Source organism: Microcebus murinus, chromosome 5 (assembly GCF_040939455.1).
Source record: "Microcebus murinus isolate Inina chromosome 5, M.murinus_Inina_mat1.0, whole genome shotgun sequence".
NCBI classification, from domain to species: Eukaryota; Metazoa; Chordata; class Mammalia; order Primates; family Cheirogaleidae; genus Microcebus; species Microcebus murinus.
The window spans coordinates 89844155-89866315 of record NC_134108.1 but is presented as its reverse complement, the minus strand read 5'-3'; the positions used below and the strand labels follow the sequence as shown (position 1 = coordinate 89866315).

The 22161-nt window shown below is 36.3% G+C and overlaps 1 protein-coding gene across 26 annotated transcripts in view; it reads right to left on the bottom strand.

The window, feature by feature from the left end:
* DST (dystonin) overlaps window positions 1-22161 on the bottom strand; it is a 462173-nt gene that overhangs the window by 94256 nt on the left and 345756 nt on the right. For all 26 annotated transcript variants that reach the window (XM_020287134.2, XM_076003259.1, XM_076003267.1 and 23 more), the window contains 11 exons: window positions 20180-20388; window positions 19215-19532; window positions 18568-18734; window positions 16843-16999; window positions 15795-15921; window positions 13247-13309; window positions 12432-12673; window positions 11416-11545; window positions 7909-8108; window positions 5948-6443; window positions 2727-4198 (listed from right to left, as the gene is read on the bottom strand). In XM_020287134.2, coding sequence (XP_020142723.2) covers window positions 2727-4198; window positions 5948-6443; window positions 7909-8108; window positions 11416-11545; window positions 12432-12673; window positions 13247-13309; window positions 15795-15921; window positions 16843-16999; window positions 18568-18734; window positions 19215-19532; window positions 20180-20388 — 3581 coding nt within the window. The remainder of the gene's footprint in view (window positions 1-2726; window positions 4199-5947; window positions 6444-7908; window positions 8109-11415; window positions 11546-12431; window positions 12674-13246; window positions 13310-15794; window positions 15922-16842; window positions 17000-18567; window positions 18735-19214; window positions 19533-20179; window positions 20389-22161) is intronic.

The following is a 22161-nucleotide window of genomic DNA, read 5'->3' as shown; positions in this document are numbered from 1 at the left end:
TAAATGTTAATTGTTGAAATGACTATTTTTTAGAATGGATACACAAATAAATAAAATTACTGGTTGTGTAAGCTACCATCTTTATTTACCATCATATTCTCATTCTTTTTTTTTTTTTTTTTTACCTATGGCACTGGATTATATTAAATGCAGATGATTTGTCCACTGGAAAAAAATTGTTTTAAAGTCACTGGGTTTCCAGACACTGAAAGTATGTCATGATATTCTTTCTTGCTGAACTTCAATGAAATCAATTAACTCCTTCTAAATCATCAGAGTAACAAACAAACACAGCATGCTAAGTGGCTTCTTTCAGGAGAAATGATCACTCTGTTTTTCTTCATAATCAAATATGACAATTTCTGTAGCTATTAATGGTAATGTTGCTTATTTGGTTCTTTTTATAATAATTTGCAAAACACTTTCAATGCAATGGTGAGGAAGCTTCTCCTAACTCTTGCTTTCTCTTACTTTCAACTCTCCACATGAAGAGCCACATTTTCTTCCCTATACTCGTGCTCGTGGACACAAAGGGGGAAGCGCCCACAAGTAACGGCATCAATATTATTACTTTTCCCCATTTTCTTACAAGTTGTTAAAGCAGTGAAGAGAAATATAGGCCCACTTTTTTCTCCACACAAATTCACAGAAAACTAGAGAAATCATAATGTTTCATAAAAGCGCTAAACATTGTTAAATTTCATTAGTATAAATACTGCTTGATTACGGTCATTTAAGCTTTAAAGGTTTGTCAGGATTCCACAGAAAATTTCAAACTTTATTGATGAAGGAAGAGTCACTCCCAAGATCTCTGTCTTTGAAGCAGCAATTCCCTCAGAACTTCTATGTTCTTCTAATAAAGGATTTGCTCAAAAATCTTTATTTTGCAAGTCAAAACTATGAAAATTTAACAGTAATGAAGGAAGTAAAATCAATAGTAAGGTAGTTTCCTTCACCTTCAAGAATTAAGACCTAGGCCGGGCATGGTGGCTCATGCCTATAATCCCAGCATTCTGGGAGGCCAAGGCAGGAGAATCGCTTGAGGTCAGGAGTTTGAGACTAGCCAGAGCAAGAGCGAGACTCCGTCTCTACCAAAAATAGAAAAAATTAGCCAGCCATGGTGGCTGGCACCTGCAGTCACAGCTACTTAGGAGGCTGAGGCAGGAGGATCACTTGAGCCCAGGAGTTTGAGGTTGCAGTGAGCTATGATGACCCCACTGCACTCTACCCAGGGTGACAGAGTGAGATTCTGTCTCAAAAAAAAAAAAAAAAAAAAAATTAAAAAAAAATCAAGATCTAAAGAATCATAAATTTTTTTAGCCTTGAAGGAAATGGGTTTCAAAGGCATTTAATAATTAGCAAATAACTGTAACAATAACAATAATACAAAAAAAGAGAAGTTATTTTTCAAAATTCAGTCACCTAAATAATGTCATTAAAGATGAACAAAGGAAACAGTATAACAAATACTACAGCGTAGAATTTGGAAGTCCATTTAATTTATATTCATTTCTCATGGAAACAGTTTGTAGTTTTACAAGATCTGTTTTTATTTGGTCTTAGTTTATCCTTTACGTGCTAATGGTACAATATACCTTCATCAGTAAAAGACACCTCATAAAACAGAACAGGGTCCTTGGCAATCCCAAAGGTTTATACCAGTCCTATGTAGCAAATGCTTGATATTTAGGACCCTCTGTTTCTACGGATGAACCTTTTCCTTCTGTCGAGATGCAAGTTCTGCTCTCACTATTATAAATAAGGCCAAATCCAATGACATTGAAACTGGCCCACAATTTTTATCTAATGTTCCATTCATTGTCATTGAGTACTATCAAGTGGCAGCCATTTCTTGGCAGTGAGGAGTCTATATAGTCCAATCAAAAATAATTTACTACTAATACTTTGGGGCATGAGCCCAAGATCTTTGTTTTATGAAACCAGATTACAATATGGAACTCCATACCACCTTTAAAAATATAAGCTTTTAGAAGAAAAAAGTTTGTAAAAGAAATTAAATGAAGAAGGATGAGAAGACTCTAAAAAGAGAAAGGGCAGGAAAAGATAATAATTCATGATTTAACACATTAACTGCCATTTAATTTATATTTAACTCACTCTAGTTTTGACCCTGGGGCCACGTGAAGCATACATAAAGTCTTACTTGTTGATGTTCTTATTGTTACAATTAACATTGGCAATTTAATTTTAAAAACATGAATTAAATGTATGGAAGTCAATAAATTTCATTTTTGCATTTCTGTTTACCTTTAAACTACACTCGAAGTTTGTATCCTATTTTTGTAATAAAACACTGTTGCCCCAAGAAAAAGTTTCTGATTTTTTTTTGTGTGTGGCAGTCAATGTGTTTTAAAAATGCTGGGAGAAGAACATCTGCAGCAGAGTTCAAAGCACAGCTCTGGTCACTTACAGCTGGCAGTTGTGAATGACATCAGACACGGACTCCATGATGTCAGTTTCAGGCTTGCCTGGAACCTTACCAAGCACCCTTCTGACCCCATGATGTCATCTCAGGCCTTATCCCATGAGTGCTGAAATCACCCAGTAAGCCTGAAACTGTCCCACATCTCTGGATGTTCCCCCCCATATGCTCAAATACTGTGTGACCATCAGAAGGTTCTACAAAATACGCAATCTCCTTTCTATATACAATTAGAAATTTCTTTTACAACAAAAACACTTGATAAAAACGAAGAATTACCTACCTTGAAGACATTAAGCTGCTGATTAATTGTCTCTGTTTCCATGCCAACGGGACCTTGTGACTCTTCATGTTCTTCGGCTTTCTGAAGCAGAGTAGAAAAGTCTTTCAATTTGCTGTAGAATTCTTCAAGACGCTCAATTGTCCCTTCCACCTGCTCTTCTCTGGCTTGGGCTCGGTCCAGTAACTTGTTGCATTGTTTGCTTAAAGCCTCCAAGTCCCTTTTGATTCCAACGAGGTCAGGAGATGTTTCCTCTGTGGCTAGCATCATCTTGCAGGTCTTATTGGCATTGTCGTTGCTCGCTATGAGGGCTTCGAGTTTCTTCAGAAAAGCTTTTATAGCCTCCTTTTGCTTTTGCAATGTTTCCACATCTCTCCCTACAGGGGCCATGCTGTCCAGTTCATCATCAAACTCTGCAAACTGAGAAAACATTTCTCGGATGGTATTCTGGAAATGCCCAATGCCTTGAAGCTTGGTTTCTAAGAATGAACACTTTTCATCAACCTGCTGACTTATTGCATTATGCTCTTGAGCTAAAGTCTCTGCTTGTAATAAAATATCAGAGGTTCCCTTTGAGTCCAAGGTTTCCACCACAAGGTCCTGAGCAAGTCTTTTGGCCAAATCCACCTGAGGCTTCAAGGTCTGCAGTGATTTCTGCTGAGTCTGCAACATGGTCAGGTTTTTGTTACTGTAAGCCTGGGGGCCTAGGGAATCATGGAGGTCCAGCTGTTCCTTTGCACACTGAAGCTGCCTTTGAGCTTCTTTGGAAACTTCTTGAAATTCCTTAAACTTCTGAGCCATATTCTCCAGGGAGAATTTCTTACTGTGAAGTTGTTCAGTGACCATGTCTACCTTCTGGATCAGTGATTTATTCTCATCTGTAACAACCTCTTTGTCTGTCTCACAGACACTGAGCAAGCTGTTGGCTGTGTTGTTCAGTAATTCTACCATACCAAAGTGTTGGTCCATTTCCTTCTGCAGAGACTTTACCTTGGCGATGGAATTCTCCGTTTCAGCAGGATCCAAGCAAAATTTTACTTCCTCCAGGTCGTTCTGACATTTGTCTATCCACGGCCGGAGAGTCTCCACATGCTCTTTATACTTGAGGGCTTTTTCCAATGAATCTTTTAACTTGTCTTCTCTTTCTTTCACCTGCTTATTAAATCCATCCCAGTTGGTTTTAATCGTGTTAAGCTGTAACTGTAAGGCTGCCTTCTCAGACCCTTGCGTTTTTAATAACAGATTTTCACCTTCTGCAATGGTTTTCTCATAAATATTAGACTGGGCAGTCAAGGTTTTACTGAAGTCTTTCTGATCTTTAATTAATGACTCTAAGACATCGAGTTTGGCTGATATTGGATGAGACTTGTTTTGCTCTTCTTTCTTCGTATCCAGCCAAGCCTGAAAATCTCTGGACATCTGCTGAAATTGATGAGAGCTTGCGCAGGCTGACTGAAGGTGCTGGACGTGGTTCTCTAAAAACGAAATTACAGACATGTTCATTTTACATCAAAATGTTAATCTAATCTATGAAAAGTCAAAAGGAAAATCCCTAAATGAATGTGTGGAATTATCTAAAAGCAAGAGCTTTTACCATTGACTATAGGAACTACGAGTGAGCTTAAGTCACTGACAAAGGGGAAAAAAAGACAAGAGGCAGGCACAACAAAAAGAAAAGAGAGAAGTCAAGAAGCAGGAAACAGATGAGAGGGGAAAACAAAGACTATGGGAATAAGTAAAAATGCATAAAGGTGCAGGGTGCAGTTTTATCACATATCGCTTGATGTGCTAGTGTCTTCTCCACTCCAGTATGAGAAAGTGACAACTACAAAAGTTCTGGGTTGCATTGATAAATAATCCATCTCTTATCAAATAGGATGTTTTTACCTCTATGACTTTTATACACCATGGAGGCCACATAATGTAGCATATAAGAACTGCACGAGTTTGTAACCTGGCTTAACCTCTTCAGAGCTGGAAGACTCTGGGCAAATGACTAAAACCTCTAAGTCTCATTTGCCCACCTGTAAATTGGAAATATTAACAGTGGCTATTGTGAGGATTAAATGAAAAGTTCTTAGCTTAATGCCTATCACGTGAAAGTGTTCATATATTACAAATAATAATGATAATAACCTATCATTTTTTATTATCAACATCATGTTAAATAAAGGAGCACGTATGAAATAGTTGCTATGGTCAATAAACAAATCCAATAGATCAAAAAACATAAACTGAATATTTACTAGGTGCAAGGCCTAGACACTAGTGTTACTTTTCAGACAGAACAAACAGAGCTACAAAATGTGCCTTTCTTTGTCAGGCCTTTCTGAACCCCAATAACTCATTACTGCTGCCTCTGACAATTGGCACATCTGCTGCAGAACTATGGACACAATAGGTGAGAGAGGAGAATGGTGTCAGATGCTTCTCTTTCACACATTTCTCCAGACAAGTCTTCTATGATAGAATAGACAAAGTACTAGCAGATGATAAAATGATGCAAAGCCTTTTCAATAACTATTCGTTTTTTTTTTTCTGGCAAAATGAGACTACGTCACACCACAAGAATGTTTACATCTTTTAAAAACCAATTTGGGATACCTGAAATTTTAATGAGGCCCCATTAAGTGGATTTTGCCAATAGAGCATCTCTTTATTAAATCTGCATGGAATTGCCCTGACACTGTGCGTGCCTGTGAACACAGAACTGCTCTTCGTGCTCCTGTGTTCAGCCTCCTTTTCATGTATGTTCTCAATGGACCAGAGTCTCTTTAGGGTCCTGGATTATTGGCAACAGCTTGGAAATGGGCAATGTATCTATTTCTTTTTTTTTTTTTTTTTTTTTTTTTTGAGACAGAGTCTCACTCTGTTGCCCAGGCTAGACTTAGTGCCGTGGCATCAGCCTAGCTCACAGCAACCTCAAACTCCTGGGCTCAAGCAATCCCGCTGCCTCAGCCTCCTGAGTAGCTGGGGCTACAGGCATGAGCCACCATGTCCGGCTAATTTTTCTATATGTATTAGTTGGCCAATTAATTTCTTTCTATTTTTTATAGTAGAGATGGCGTCTTGCTCTTGCTCAGGCTGGTTTTGAACTCCTGACCTTGAGCAATCCGCCCGCCTCAGCCTCCCAGAGTGCTAGGATGACAGCCGTGAGCCACCGCGCCCGGCCTAATATATATCTATTTCTAACCAGGAAATATGTGTACTATAAGTAGACAAACCTGCTTTTTGCTCAATATCCTTAAATGATTTTAAGATGCCTTCTAGTTGCCTACTCAGTTCTGCCTTCAAGTACTCTTCTTTCACCAGTGCTGACAGATCCTCACAGAGGGCCTGGGCCACTTTTATCTGCTTCGTTTCCTGCTCTATTTCCTGCTTCATCTTCTGGGCTGTTTCCAACTGCTGGTTCATAGCACCAGGGTGCGAGCTCACGGCCAGACTGCTGCTGAGTTTATTATCGAAGTCACTCAGTTTATCAGAAAGGCTTCTCAGTAGGCTTTGATACTGTGTGCTTTTAACAATGGCTTGGTCAATCCAGTCACATCTGTCACTCAATTGTCCTGTTAGGCTATCCCATTTTTGGGTCACAGCTGCCAGTTGCTCTTTCACAATCCCATGTAAAGAAGGGTCTTCTCCAGGTCTGCTCAGGATGCCCTGACCAGCTGCTGTTAGCTGTTCATACTGAGGTTTCCGAGTATCAAATTCTTGCAGCAGAATCTAAGGTAATGAGCATGAACACACAAATTATGGTGTAATTGATTAGAAAAAACATAGCTTTAAAAGTGTCCAAACAGACAGAAATGGTCATTATTTATCCAGTTTTTGTTTTTTAGTTACCACTTTCCCAATTTTTATTTAAAGGGCAGTATAACAAACTTAAATCCAAAGCACACTAGTGCTTTACAGAGATAATACCTTGTCTAAACTAATTACATTCTTCTAAAGGGAAAAAAGAATAGAAGAAATGTTTTTGGTAATCTGGGCAAAGTGAACAAAAAATTCATGTACAAATTTTCATATGCAAAGGGAAAACACTGCTATTGGACAAGTTCACGCTGCACTAACACCAAATGTGTATTTTCCTACTCAATGTTTTCTCTTCGTAGGATTTTTGGACTACTCTGTAGCATTTTACTTGAAAGAAAATGCACAGTGATAACAGTGTTAGAACATTAACTCATGATGCATTGATTTACAAAGGTTTTTTGAACATAAAATTTAATGATGTTTATAGTCTTTATTATAAAGATTTTAGCCAACAAATCATGTTGCTCAGAATGTATAGGATCGACATGACTCCCATTATAAAATGAAGGATCCCAAAATTTCTTTTAGTATAATATTTTATCTATCATTTATTTTCTATTTTATTTATCTATTTCTGGGAGACTACCAAGATGAGAGGCAATTACTTCTCCCCAGATATTTATTTTTATCTTTTGTTTTCATTCTCTTCAGCTTATGGACATGAATTAGAACATGTGACTCTTACCAAGACTTATTTGGATTTTCAGCTCATACAATTAGCCTCCCTGCTCTATAAGCCAGTATCTAACATAAGAAAAACGAACTGACACCACAATGGAGCTTTTGCTCTTACACCTGACTTAAATTTCATGCATTTTTTTTTCTCTTTGTGGATTTCTCTGCTTTGTAATTAGACGAGAGTCTGACTAAGGTACCGGGTTTCGGGGTTCCCCTCTGCTTTCCTTATTCTTTGCCCCCTTCTTAGTCTGTCTCTCTCCCCTTCAGGACCCTATTGCATGAGTTTTACAAGTTTCATTATCTACTACCGCAATCAAAATGAATAAAACATCAAAGGAGTAATTTCTGAACAGTAAAGAGCATATAGCTAGCTCCTCATAAAAAAATTACTTAATCACATTAATACTTCAAAGAAGGCCCTTTCTAACAGGATCTGTACCACCCACGATAGGACTGAAATAATTGGGGGACTTGGCCTACTCACAGGCTCAAAGGGACTACTCTGGGATGCCTCATAGCTTTAGTTCTCTGAGCGTTTCCCAATAACCTCAGGATGGTACCTTATGGGCATGTGAAACATTACAAGTATACTTCAAAGCAGGTAAAACTCATACTGCCCAAAGCTAATATATTTATAAGTAAAACATTTATTAAGTCAAGTTGTGGTGCATGATATAGGTTATTAGGTAATACTCACCTGTACTTGCTGCCTTTGCGTGTTTAGCATGTTTGGGTCAATTGACAAGGGCCCGAGAACACTGACCATCAGTTCTTTTTCCACAAGCCACTGTTTTAACTGGGCCTCTAGAGTCTGGAATTGGGTGAGGTTATTGGAGGATTCTTCCAGTTTTTGTTGTCTATCAATTGTTAATTGATTGAGTTCTTGCCACTTAGACTCTGGAAGAAAAAGGATGTGTGGTTTTTATGCATTTTACATGACTATATCCATGAAGACTATATGATATTATTCAAAATGATAGGTAAGGGTTATCACCCCATTTTTATAACTCTTCTTACCTAGTTAAATAAAGGTCTAACCTAAGAGAATTAACTGCATTGGATGATACAGATTTTATCGACCTGGCAGTTGTGTGTCAACTGAAGTATAAGGAAAACAAATTTGAATCTGATTTTAGAAGATATTGTGGAATATGGAATATTCCTTAGAGCAAATAGGATCCTGAGATCCCTCATTCCTTCTAGAAGTCCTATAGAGTCTATTTATTTAAGTATAACTAACCTACTTCAACAATGAACATTAATTTTTTTTTTAATATTAAATCTTCAATTATCAGGTCTAGGTAAATGGCTCCCAAATTTGTATATTTAGCCTCAAAAGCTCTTTGCTATTCAAATCACACATTAATAACCAGCTGCCGGAAAGTTACAGTAGGAAGTCTTACCAATCCTTTAAACATTTTCAACAGGAAAAAATAAAACTTATTATATTTCTCTCAAAACTGGTGAATTTTTCTGACTTGTAGGTTTCTTTCAAAGGTTATCATTTCCCTCACACCACTGAGATGCAATAATTCAGAATGTTCTCTCATGAGCTGCCTAACTCTCTAATATTCTTGATCATAAAAACCTTAAGCCCCTCCTTTACATTCCTTATGCTATAATTCCATTTGGGCTCTCATCATGTATTGTTTTTAAAAATTATTTTATTGATACATAATAGATGTATGTATTTTGGGGGTACCCGTGATAATTTAGTATGATTCCTCCAGGTGATGAGTTAACCTCATCATGTTTTGCCTAGATGAGTAATTCTCAAACTTGAGCTGCCTTAGAGTCACCTGCAGGGATCATTAGCACAGACTGCTGGGCCCCACCCACAGAGTTCTTGATTCAGTAGATCCGGAGTGGGGTCTGAAATTCTGCATTTCTAGCAAGTTCCCAGGTGCTGCTGTTGCTGCTGGTTCCAGGAGCACACTTTGAGAGCTACACACCTAGACCACCAGTCTTCTAACTGGTTCTCCGCTATTAGTGTTTCTCAGCTGCTAACCGTTTGTTTCTAAAATAATTTCCCTACAAACAAAGATCACTTTTAAACAAGTCACTTCTCCCTTCAATAACTAACTCCTCACACCCTACATGATAAAATCCAAAGACTTTTGCCTGACATTCAGGGCCTCCTACGATCTGGCCCTAGTATATTACACACTTGATCTTAGCCAAAAGGCCGACAAGCGATGGCCCCAGTCTACTAATCCTAGAGAGTCTGTACTTTATGATGAATCCTCTAATCCAGCATTCCGATCCTATCGTTATCATCCAAACAGGCTTTTGCTCACACAGGTCCCATGCCTGAGATGCTCTACCTTCTCTTCACATATCCCAACCCTAAGCTCCCTTCATAATTCCAATGGATCTTACCCTCTGCTAGGAAGTCTTCCCTGTTCCCACCACCCTCAAAACAACACACTCCCTGCAGCCAAGGGTTATTGATCAGAGCACTTAGTCCAGCACTTGGACACATCAGTTGCTCAATAAATATTCATTCATGGTTTTGTTTAGTTGACTTGAGAGATTTTTTTCACTTAGCATAACACACTAAAGGGATGATTTTAATAGAATCTAATCCCTGAAACCTCATCTATTGACATTATTCTATATGGCATGTACTAGTCAAACACAATCCGACAACAAAATAATACAATTAGAGCAATAAATCAGGAAGGAGAAATAACAAAGTCATCAAGAAGCTTTTTAAAAATGCACATTCCTGGCCGGGCATGGTGGCTCATGCCTGTAATCCTAGCACTCTGGGAGGCCGAGGCGGGTGGATTGCCCGAGGTCAGGAGTTCGAAACCAGCCTAAGCAAGAGTGAGACCCCATCTCTACTATAAATAGAAAGAAATTAATTGGCCAACTAATATATATAGAAAAAATTAGCAGGGCATGGTGGCGCATGCCTGTAGTCCCAGCTACTCAGGAGGCTGAGACAGCAGGATTGCTTGAGCCCAGGAGTTTGAGGTTGCTGTGAGCTAGGCTGACGCCATGGCACTCACTCTAGCCTGGGCAACAAAGCAAGAGACTCTGTCTCAAAAAAAAAAAAAAAATGCACATTCCTAATTTCTACACCTATTCTAAAATGTCTTGACAATACTTTTCCCATGTAATTCTGATATCCCAAGGGAGACCCACTCAATTAGGGCCAAATTAATTACAGTGAAACAGGAGTCTCTACAGTTGGATTAAATATATCTTTGAACATTAATATCCCTTAGAGTAACCTTTTTCAAACTAAAACATACTTCCATATTTCTAAATGTATCACAGCATACCTGATTCTAAAGGAAGGGTGATATTTAGATAAATACAGTAGAACAATGGAAAGTGAAATAATTATTATGATCATAGTATGTACCTAAATAGCATTTACTATGTGCCAGGCATCTATACACATGGTAACTTATTGAGTTGTCCAAACAATACTATGAAGTAGGGAAAATTATTTTCCTTCTCTTATACTAATTTTTCACATCATTATAATAAAAATATAATATAAAATTATAATAAAAATTTTAAGATAATATGGCTAGTGAAGAAAAATTTGTAACTATGAGGAGCAGTTTATACAGGGACAGTATAGAGGTGGGAGGACAACTATAGATAAAGAATTAAAACTACTAGTTTTCAGTGATGGGCTACTTTTTAATACTGATTAGGAGAGAGAAGATGAGAATAAAATATGGGTCTGGAGCAGTCCCATGAGTAACTCCATAAACAAGGGAGCCTACCTTTTTCAAACAAGTAAATGAAAGGAATATTTAAACTAAAAAGATAATGAAACTTTAAAAAAAATAATAAAACATAAAGCACCATAAAACCAGTAAAAAAGTCAATAATCATTACCGAGTACAATGTTACTCAATGCACAGCATTTTATTAACTAGTATCTACCTACTTCAGAAAAATAAATTTAGTTACTGTGTTGACCAAGAAAAACACAGATAAGACATAAAATACAAGTATATAAAACATAAGATAAGATACATATAAACATAAGCTATGCCAATTCTCTGCACAATATAATTTGAAATGACTCTTTTAAATATGGAAAAAATAGACTGTGAAACATTAAGGCAAATCCAAAAATGTGTGAGGCTGCTGGATGTTTTCTGATAAAGACTGGGATACAAATGAGAAATGAATGAGCTTCTGTTCATGGGCTTTCATGTTAAGTAATACAACATACCTATTTCTGTCAACATCTGTTTCCATTTGGGGGCCTCAGGAGTATCTGGGTTCTCCTCCAACAGTTCTGTTAATTTGTCTTTCAACTCCTGCACTTTGTTTACATTTTGCTTCAGTTCAGCCTCAAATGACTAACAAGGAAAAAAAAAAAAAAAGTAACTACATTAAAGTGTGCCAACAGCAAAAGACAAAAACACAATTATGATAGAGCATTTTTTTTTTTCTCTAACATGACCAAAAGAGGAAAAAAATCCACTGCTAAATGATGAAGCTGGTGGGGGCCTGGATTTAGCAGTTGTTTTCCTTTCCTCTTCTCAGCCAGTCTTCAACTGTGTGACAAAGAAATCCCACAGAGGAGCATTCTACCTATGGAGATAATGACTTTCATCCCCATTACCAAGGGAGAATTTCATATTTTCAAATCAACCACTTTGGAAAAAAGCAAGATGGCATCAAGATTGTAATTAATAATAAAAAAAAAATCAGCCTTGATAAAGGCTGCTAGCATTTGAGACTCTACTAGTGAATAAGCAGTTTTTTTGGACAACACATAAGAGTTCAATCACAGTAACTTATAGAAATTTTTGCCATCACTGCCACCATGTAAAACCACTCTCCCGAACTTGACAGCTATAGAAAGAAATGTCGCCTGTTAAAGAAAGGGAAGGCATTAGCTACCCTGTTTTATACTAAACAGAACAGAACCCTAATACATTTAGCCCTTAAATAAATCTATTCCAGTAGTTGGCTGGTTAATATCCAAGACTTCAACTGATTTAAAGGTGGTAAAGTTGCTTATATCTAACAGATTACTCATCTTCATAATTTGAGTGTACAAAAAAAAAGTGACTATTATCATCGATCTCTACAGAAAGGCATGTTAAACTAAAACTGTCAAACTTTGTGCTGAAGGTTATACAGCTAGAAAACACAACAAAGCTCCTGACCCCAAGGGCTCAGTTTTGAATGCTAATCTGTTTTCTTTCATGTCTTCAGTAGATTCCCCACAGAATATACCTTATTCTGCTCCACTTGAGTCTTCACGGCTTCAGTATCTGTAGGTGTGGGTGTCTCGTGCCATTTGGTTGCAGTTTTGTTCATTTTCTGTAACCACTGCATCATTGTACTTGATTCTTCCTGAGCTTTTTGCAATTTGGAGAGTTTAGAATTCAATTCTGCTATTTTGTCCTTGAGTAAGAGGCCAAGATCTTCATAATCATGACTTATGTCACTCATATCCTTTTTAATGGATGTTAAACCTAGGAGGAAGAACAAAAAAGTTATACTGACACATTTTCAGGACATTTGGAGCAGAGGTCTAGAAATAAAAGTTTGTTTTACATGGTATACTCTTCTACTTTGTCACTGTTAAGCCTACTACGATCAAGTCATAGATTTTAGAATTAAAGGGCTGGATCATCTTACAATATATTTAATCACAAATAATTCAAGAACATTGAATAATACAAGTGAAATGAAAAAGTATTTTAAACGGAATAAAAAATCCAAACCACAAAATGTTACTTACTAATTCCTCAGGGACCAAACTCAATAAATTAGGTCAAACAATGTCATCTCAACTGGCAAAATAAACCAAATTAACCAAATAAAAAGATAACAAAGTCAAGTGCCAAACTGAACTAGATTTTACTAATTTCAGATGAACGAAAATGCATGGAATGTTATATAAATGGTATTTGTGGAGATTAAATACCATTTTAATTCAAGTTTGAAATTTCAAATATAACTACTGGTCGCCTCTAAGAAGATTTTTCTCTCTCAAAAAAATACCAAGTTACATTAAGCAATAACCAATTAAAATTACTATTTACCTTTATTTGCCAAAAATTCTTGAGTATTTGCAGCTGTTCCTTCACCATTTAATACTACTCCACCTGTAAAAATATTAAAACTGAAGTAATAGTAGATCTCCATAGTATTTCTATACATTAATAGTATAATGCATTACATCAAATCCTATTAAACAGTAATCATTTAAAAATGTTATTACTACTTGGAAACACAAAATACTGATTCAACTTCAAAATCAAATGAAAATCTAAAATTTAAATATTGAACTATATCCTCTCTTTTTTTTAATTTTCTTATTTTTTATTTTTGAGTCTCACTCTGATGCCTTGATAGCATCGGCCTAGCTCACAGCAACTTCAAATTCCTGGGCTCAAGTGATTCTCCTGCCTCAGATTCCAAAGTAGCTGGGACTACAGGCTCGTTCCATGATATCTGGCTAATTTTTTCTATTTTTAGTAGAGATGGGAATCTTGCTCTTGCTCAGGCTGGTCTCGAACTCCTGAGCTGAAACAATCCTCCCACCTCAGCCTCCCAGAGTGCTAGGATTACAGGTGTGAGCCACCACACCCGTTCTGAATTATATCCTCTCTTCTATGTAAAATTTATTCTTAAAGTAGTAACATCATCTTAAATACTAGAGTTTCAATGTTTATATTATTATAATATAAATTAATCCTTAAATATTAATCCATAAAAAATTTGTGACAAAGTTGCTTTACTGCTAAAGTTATATTAAGGACAAAGGTCCTTGAAGCTCAAAAGGTACTCAATATAAAGGTTTGTTCAACACAGTATAAATTACTGACAAACCAAGGAGCGTCTCTGCCTCATTTAGGGATTGAAAACTGGCTGGTGCAGTTACACAGTGTTGTCATGGATTTAATGGAGGCAGAATGATTTTTTTTAAGATATGCAAAAACCTAAAAGTTAAAAAACAAACAACCCTATTACTAAACCCAGATTAGATCAATGCTGAGAGAGAGGAGACACAGTGGTTAGGAGTATCTGGGTCTTGGTGTGTGACTCACCTGAATTTAAATTCCAGCCCCACTAATTCCTAGCCATGTGACTGGACAAACTAATCAACCACACCGATGGGGATAATAATACCTAACTGTGGGAACTAAAGACCACCATGAGAACTAAAGACCCACTGCCTAGCAAACAGGAACTACTCAGTGAGTAGTCAACTAATATTTCTCTTTTATTATTCATATATAATAATCTAGCATTGGTATCTTTAATAACCAGAATCTTAAAAAATCAGTAAGACTATCTCATACTAGAACCTACTGGCTGTCTATTCAAAACACAAAGACATTTCTCAAATCAACCACACAATAACAAGTATAAGCAAATATAATAGAAAACATTTAAATATGTGAAACTTCAGTTTTGTCCTTTAAAAAAAAATCACACACAATGGCATTTCAGATGGAGGTGGAAATACCCCATAGATGCTCACGACTAATCCCTAGCATACTTGGTAGTTATTAAAAGTCAAAAAAACAAAAACAAACAAACAAAAAAAATGGAAAAAAAAAACCCACTTGGTACTTATATTGCAACTATGAACGGGACATGAAGAGCTAAAATAAATAAAACACAATAGAACTTCTTAAAATTAAAAACCAACTTGACACTCTAGGAAATCTGATTAGAAGATAAAGGAGAAATCATCACACCATATATAATATGAGTATTCCCTGAAATGGGATTAATTAATAGAGTGGAATAAATGGTTGGTTGAGAAAGGCCCAGCTGGAACAACAGTATTACAATAGGGACAGCTGGGGGCTGATCGGACTAGATAAACCATGGAGGATACACAGAACTCCCAGAATAAAGATATGAGGCTGCCTTCTGTTCATACTCGGAGTTTTTTTTTCTTTTTCAATTTGATATTTTGTTTTAAACTAAACACTTACCCACAACTTACTTACTTACTTACTTAATTTTAGAATCAATATTTATATGCAACTCTCTTGTTTTGTAGAGAAGAATGGCTCAACCACTACTTAGATTGTGATTTAGATATGCTGGCCAGCATACCGAATAATTGTTTATTTTAGGAATAGTGTACAGAATAAAAAAGATGGGAATAAAATAAGAGTGGGTCCATCTGCAGAAAAGAGCCATTTCCTTCCCTTCATTTCTCTCCCTGGAGCCCAGACTCTTTTCTTTACCAACTATTATAATGAGAATAGAAATATTTCAAACAGAATTTCAATATACTCATTTAATTAAGGTAAAAAGCAAACAAATTTGAATCTGATCTGGCCCCTACCTCAATATAACACTCCTTACTCTTACATATTAATTTGGTTACATTTTAATCGTGGTCTTTAATAAAAGGAAACATAAGAGGGATGTGAAATTGGACTAGTACAGATACTTTTCCGTGGCAGGTTTTAGTGTGTTTATAGATGCCATCTTTCTTGTCACTTTCACTTCGTTATTTCTGAGGTTACTTTATGCATTAATTTTAAAAATAACATACACAAACACAAATAAAATTAACATGACTGATTCTTATAGTTGTTGCCAAAACGTAAATAAAGCACATACCTGATTTAACTGCTGCTATCGCCTTTGTAGGGGTAGTCACAGCACTTATTAGGTTACATAGTGAGATCCCACTGTTGTTCACTTTCTGAATCTCCGGTGTTTTTAAGCTCCACTTTTCTTGTAATTTCTTGAGATGTAAAAACATTATTTTTCAGTCTTCTTAATAGTTTCAAATTTGCACATTATAATTCAATTTCTTAAGCATATCTTAAAGCTGTAATAATTGCGAGCCCTGATTTGTGGGGGAGTCGAGGAAAGAAAAAGGCACCATCCCTAATTTTCCCACAGCCAGGTGACTGTTAGCACTGTTGGCAGTGAGAAGTTGGGTACGGCCCATTCTGCATTCTGCTCCTTGCCACAGTGGAAGTAAGGTTACTCCTAGCTGCCATGGGTTCCAAAGCAACTGTCAACTGTAAGTCTGTAAAACTGTAGGTCACAGCCAAGTTACAGGACAAAATGTATTAGGAACATTAAAAATAAATGGGAATTCAGAATTCCACTTTATAGTGTGTTTTAGTTATCAAAATGTCAATGAATTTTTAAAAACAGACACCTCCACAAATTTGGAGTAGAAAATTGCCCTAACTGGTCATAGGTGTCAGAACTTGAGCCAGATAACAAAATACTTGTGCGCTATGTACTCAGGAGATTCAAATACTTTCTGTCTTCAAATACGGATTATAGTGATATTTACAAGCTAGCATAAAATGCTGAGTGAGGAGAAAGATCTTTTACTAAATATTATGAGAAATGGTACCAAAAATAACTGAAACTAAGTAGAGATTTAGTAGGGAAAGAAACTTGGATATTAGAGCAACTCATTAATACATCTTTTTTTAAACAAGTAAAGTAACTGAAAGGGTATGTCCTTCCTCAAATGATCAGTTAACCTCCTGTTATGATTTCCAAAGATCAACAAAATATACAGTATGTATATGCGGATCTAACTGACATTAGATATTAAATCAAAGAAAACCACCATCAGTCTTTTAAACTTTCATTACTGACACAGTCAAATGAAAAACTAGTATTAGACACAATCATTCACCTTAGTTTCTTCCAATGATTTTCCTAAATCCTCAGCACCAAAAGAAGGCTGCACTATGGGAACTCTTTCTGTTGTTTCTTTTATCCATGATTTCAATGATTTCACAAGGACTTGGAAAGCATCCAATTGTTCTTGACAAGAAGTTACAGCTTCTTTTCTAGATAACAAAAAGTCATAAAAATGTAAGCCACAGAAAGAAGATGCTCCAAAGGACTAATTACTAATAAATACATTCTTATTCCTATAGCAGGCTTAATATTAAGAAAACATCTTCCACGTGCAATCTAACCCTTTGATATAGGAGGAAAGCTTTCATAGGTGGTAAGCGAAATCAGCTAAGTAACTCTGTTCCTCAGGCAAGGTTCATAGATAAAGACAGCAGCAGTCAAGAATCTGTAACCCATATGTAATGGCACTCTATAATGCTACATAAACTCTAAGACTACATAAACAGTTTTAACATTATTTAGATTCAATGAGCTTTGATCTGTCTACTTTATGTGAAGCTTCCTGCCAGCAGGCACAGACTCAAAAGGGAAACATTTACAAATCACCCACTAGAGAAAAACATAGTGCCACCTAGTGGTTTCCACACTCCGCTGCAGTCATGTTAATGGACGGATAAACTGAGTGCTTCAGGGAGTACAGATTTAAGTCTCCCAAAATGAGATGTAACCTAGTGACCGGAGAGTTTCAATGGGCACCTTCCCCAAGGAGACTTTAGGAAGCTTCGCGACGAACCATATGGATCTTTCTGCACACTGAGCACCATGCAGGGAGCATACACGCCCAGCACACAAAATACCGTGAGGGTGATCCCATTGAGCATGTGGCTGACATGTGCACATATGCAAGCGTGCAGAACATGGGCAGATAAGAATACACCACAGTGGGACTCATTACTGATGACTACAAGGTTCTAAAGTTGGACCCATTTGAAAGAAAAAAACCCAGAGATTACCTAAGGAAACCAAGAACATTTCTGTGGCAATATGAACTAATATATCCTATGATATGACGGAAAGTATAGCTCTGAGAAGTATAGACATCACTCAAAAGTTTTATGTAGAGAATTCTGAAGAAATAAAGAAGACTAGCTGAAAGAGAAATGACTATTTTCTATCTTTTGGAGGTCTTCTATATCAACTTCAGGAAAATCTGCATGTATATTCTAAAGCAACACAAGATAAAAAACACAAAAGTTAAGTCACAAGGCCCTGCAGAGCTTTTTAGCTCAACTTAGGTTCATTCTCTTACTTCTTGTTTTTTCATGGACTCATGTCTCATCTGCTACTCTTTAAAAAGTAAACTATTATATAAAAAAAGGCCATGCTGAAATTGCACTTAGTTTATGAATTCAGCTCAGAAAGCAAAGAACCATGAGCTGTCTTTCAAGGCTATTTCTGCCTTTGCAAATAAAAATGTGATATTTGCCAACAGCTTCAGATATAGCCAGTTTAGATCATTTTCAGAAATACACTATCACCACCATTTTTTTATATAATGCTTTCTGCTTTTATGTAAGAAGTATTGAATTTTCCTCTTAAGTACTTTAATAAATAATGTAATTTTAATAGCAAAAAATGTATCAAAAAATACTTATAAAGTTGTCCTATGCTTATTCTCAAGTTTTCAGAATTGTTTCAGCTATCTATATAAGTGAAAAGAAAGTAATTCACTTTAGTATCAAGGAGAATAAAACACAGTTTTTTAAGCGGTGCTTACTTTTCTTTGATGGTATCCTCCATTTCTTTGAATTTCTTTGACAAATTATTTGTTTTTTCAAAAACCAGAGCCTTATCACCTGGTAGGCCATGGCTGGATATCTCCTTCAGGAGATTATGCAAAACTTCAAGGTCTTTCTTGTGTTCTAAGAATTCAGAAGTTGATTCCTACAAAGTATTTAGATACTTAGTCAATACAGATGTTGCTGGATCTTCAACTGACATTCCATCCAGACATATGTATGGGATCAGAATATCTGTATTTAGGATTTCACAGAAGAGTAAGTCTGCCTATGATCGGTACTCTAAATATAACGAAATATAGATAGGCTATTTGAAAGAGAATTCAGTAAACTATTTAATTTAAAAATGCATTCAAATTTTGTCTCTTTGTGAGTTCTGGCACATAAGATGATACTTGTATCATCTATGATATGTCTGATAAATAGTATTTATTTCTAACAATGAGCCAAGGCTTACAGGAGAAGATAGGGTTTTGAGATTTTTAAAACGGGGAAATATAGATCTTTATTAATCCATAAGCAATTAAAACGACAATTATTAATTATAATTCTGCCAATAAGCCTATGAGTTTGTATTAACTATTAATTTACTCGGTCAGCCTCATGAGGATTTAGGGAGACACACCTGCATATGCTGAGACAATTCAGTAACATCTTTTCCTGGCACATCTACTTCAGAAAGAGCCTGAGTTTTTGTTTCCAAAAATGTCTGGAGCTTTTCTGAGAGGTTCTCAAACAGTTCTACTTTGGTTTTTAGCTCCTCCATCTTGGCAAGTTTTTCTTTGTGTTTATGACTTGCTTCCGCAAACCGAACAGACAAGTCCTTCATTTTGGCCTGCAGTGAGGACGCAGTGGATGGGTCTGTTGTTTCCATAAATTTCTTTACTTTTTCATTCATGGCATTGATACTGCTCTGACGACCTGCAATATCTTGTTCCAACATCTGAAACAAACCAAATATTGCATGTGTTTTATAATGATGGTTACAAATAATGGGACAGGATTTTTTAAAAAATGACTATTCGTAACAACGTAAAAGTCTGAACCACCTGTGACTAAGAGGGTTAACAGTTGAAACTGAATGACAAGTTTGATCTGTCCCTTGAGGAATCCCATCCCAAATCTCTTCAAGGGAGCGTGGATAACAGCTGGCTAGTTGCCTGAATGAAGCAGGAAGCTGCTGCTACTCAGCAACCCCTAAGATCTAATGGAGCCTGGGGATTAGCCATGGTCCTAATTTTTAAAAGGCCAGACAACAACGTGATTGATCTGATTAGCCTCATGTGCAGCTGGCTGAAGCAATGATAAACAAGATAAGACTCAATGTACGTATAAGCCCTCCATAATGAATAATATTCAAGAAAAAGTACACAAAGCCCTTTCTATACTTCTTGGCAGAAAAATAGTTTTACACACTTTATTTCATGCAAGCACTACTTCCCATACTGTTATGTTCAGGAAACATCTCTTTTTTTGTGTCTTTAAATTGATCTTAAATCGACTTATTCTTTGAGCTTATACAACTGTTTTGTTTTGTTTTTTAACTGGAAGTAGGATTTTTTTTTTTTTTCTTTTTACAAAGTCACTTACAATGTTTTTACTGATGATATCCTGAAGAGCAGCGGAGTTTAAGGGCACTTGGCCTTGTTCTTTCAGAGAATTTTCCACACTTGCCATCCAGTCCAGCATTTCATCCAAGCCATCCTGCACACTCAGTGAACGGGTCAGGGTTACCTGGAGTTTTTCATTTCGTTCATTAACAGACTTGGACAGATCGTCGTATCTCCCAACAATGTCATCTAATCCAAATAGATCGGGAAATATTAACCACAAAGTTCTATTTGCCCTATTCCTTTTCAAAAATACACCAAGGTGCATCATAAATTTTCTACACAAAAATTTAAAAAAGGAAAAAGTTTAAATGATAAACTCATAATGCATAATCAGAATACTACCTAAAACCTTAAGAAGTCAAGGAAGAAGACAGCCTGGTGGAAAATGAAAAATTGAAATCTTAAAAAAAAAAATGTTATGTATATCATAATAACTGCATTTTAAACCACATATTTTTGGATGCCTAAACATTCGAATTATCCTAGATGAAAGATAAGTCTAAACAGCAAACCTTTGGAATAAATATTGGTTCTCAATCTGACATTTCAAATTAGCCATCCTTATCGATAACTATTTGGAGGGAAAAAAAGGTGGTAGTCAACACACAACTATCCTCAAGAGACAATACACTGTTATGTTTATCAAGAATTAACTTTTACATGTAAAACTTATCCCTCTCCCTCTCTTCCTCCCTCATACACATATGCTAAGCTTTGTCATCCTTCACGACTTAAGTACTCAAATATACAGAAATTGGCAGATACAAATGAATTGAGAAAATAAACAATGAAAATCCACTCAAAGAAAATTCAGATTATGCTTCTAAAATATACAAAAATTGAATTTATTTAAAAATTGAATAGCCAGAAAAAGGGAAACATAAACTTAACAGGCTAACCTATCTCATATGAGATAAGCTTTACTTTCATTTCTAAAGATTTAAGATGGTTAAAAAAAAAAAAAAACCTTTTTGGCTCAGTTTTCATTTGACTACATCCTGCACTCTATATTGCAGACCAATAAGAAGTTCGAAGAACAATGGTTTTTAATGTATTCATCCCTCTGAAATACAATCTTTTTTTTAACCATGAATTTATCACGTATTGTTCAAGAATTCGGAAAGTATTTTAATTATTTCTGAATGCTTTAGTCTGATACACTGTAGTATGCTTCAGTAGAACAAAGTTGTGACTTGAAACATCTCTATAAAAGAAATATCTTACATTCCCTGTTTGGCCCATGAAACACAATCCATATACCAAAACAATATTTCTTTTGGATTATTTTAATGCTACATCATGAGAAAACAGCTGGTCAAATTTTCACTGAATTGAGAGCTTAAGTTTAGATGATTTGAAGAGACGATCATGCTCCTCTTACTAACACACAATGAAGCCCACGAGAATGCTTGTGGGGAGGGATAAGGCATTTAACATGCACCGCGATGCTATAAGCAGAGGAAACAAGCAGTGGGTTCAAATATGAGCCTTAATTTGAAAGTCACAAGAGCAGGTGCTCTGAATTGCAGCTGGATATTGGCAGGTTAGCTGCTACTCAATTAGGCAACTCTGTGAGTAACATCCGTGATGTGTTTAGCCACGGTAAGTGATTTTCCAAGCAAAGTTGGCTATTTTCATATAATCAACACAATTTGAGTGTTACTGTTTGTTAGGGACTCAATGTCTGTGTCCTCACCACCCCCAAATTCACGTGTTGAAGCACTAACCCCCAATATAATGGCATTTGGAAGTGGGGCCTTTGGAAGGTGCGGTATTACGATATAATAAAAAATACTTGGTCTCTGACCCCAGTTCCTGACACAGAGCTCCTAAGACCTTTGTGATTTCCTAAATAATAGGAGCACCTGACACAGCTCTTAAATCCCTTGAATTTCCGGGGTGATAGGAGCATCTTTCGTTCTAAACAGGTAATGATCTGCTTAGACTCCCGGACAGTCT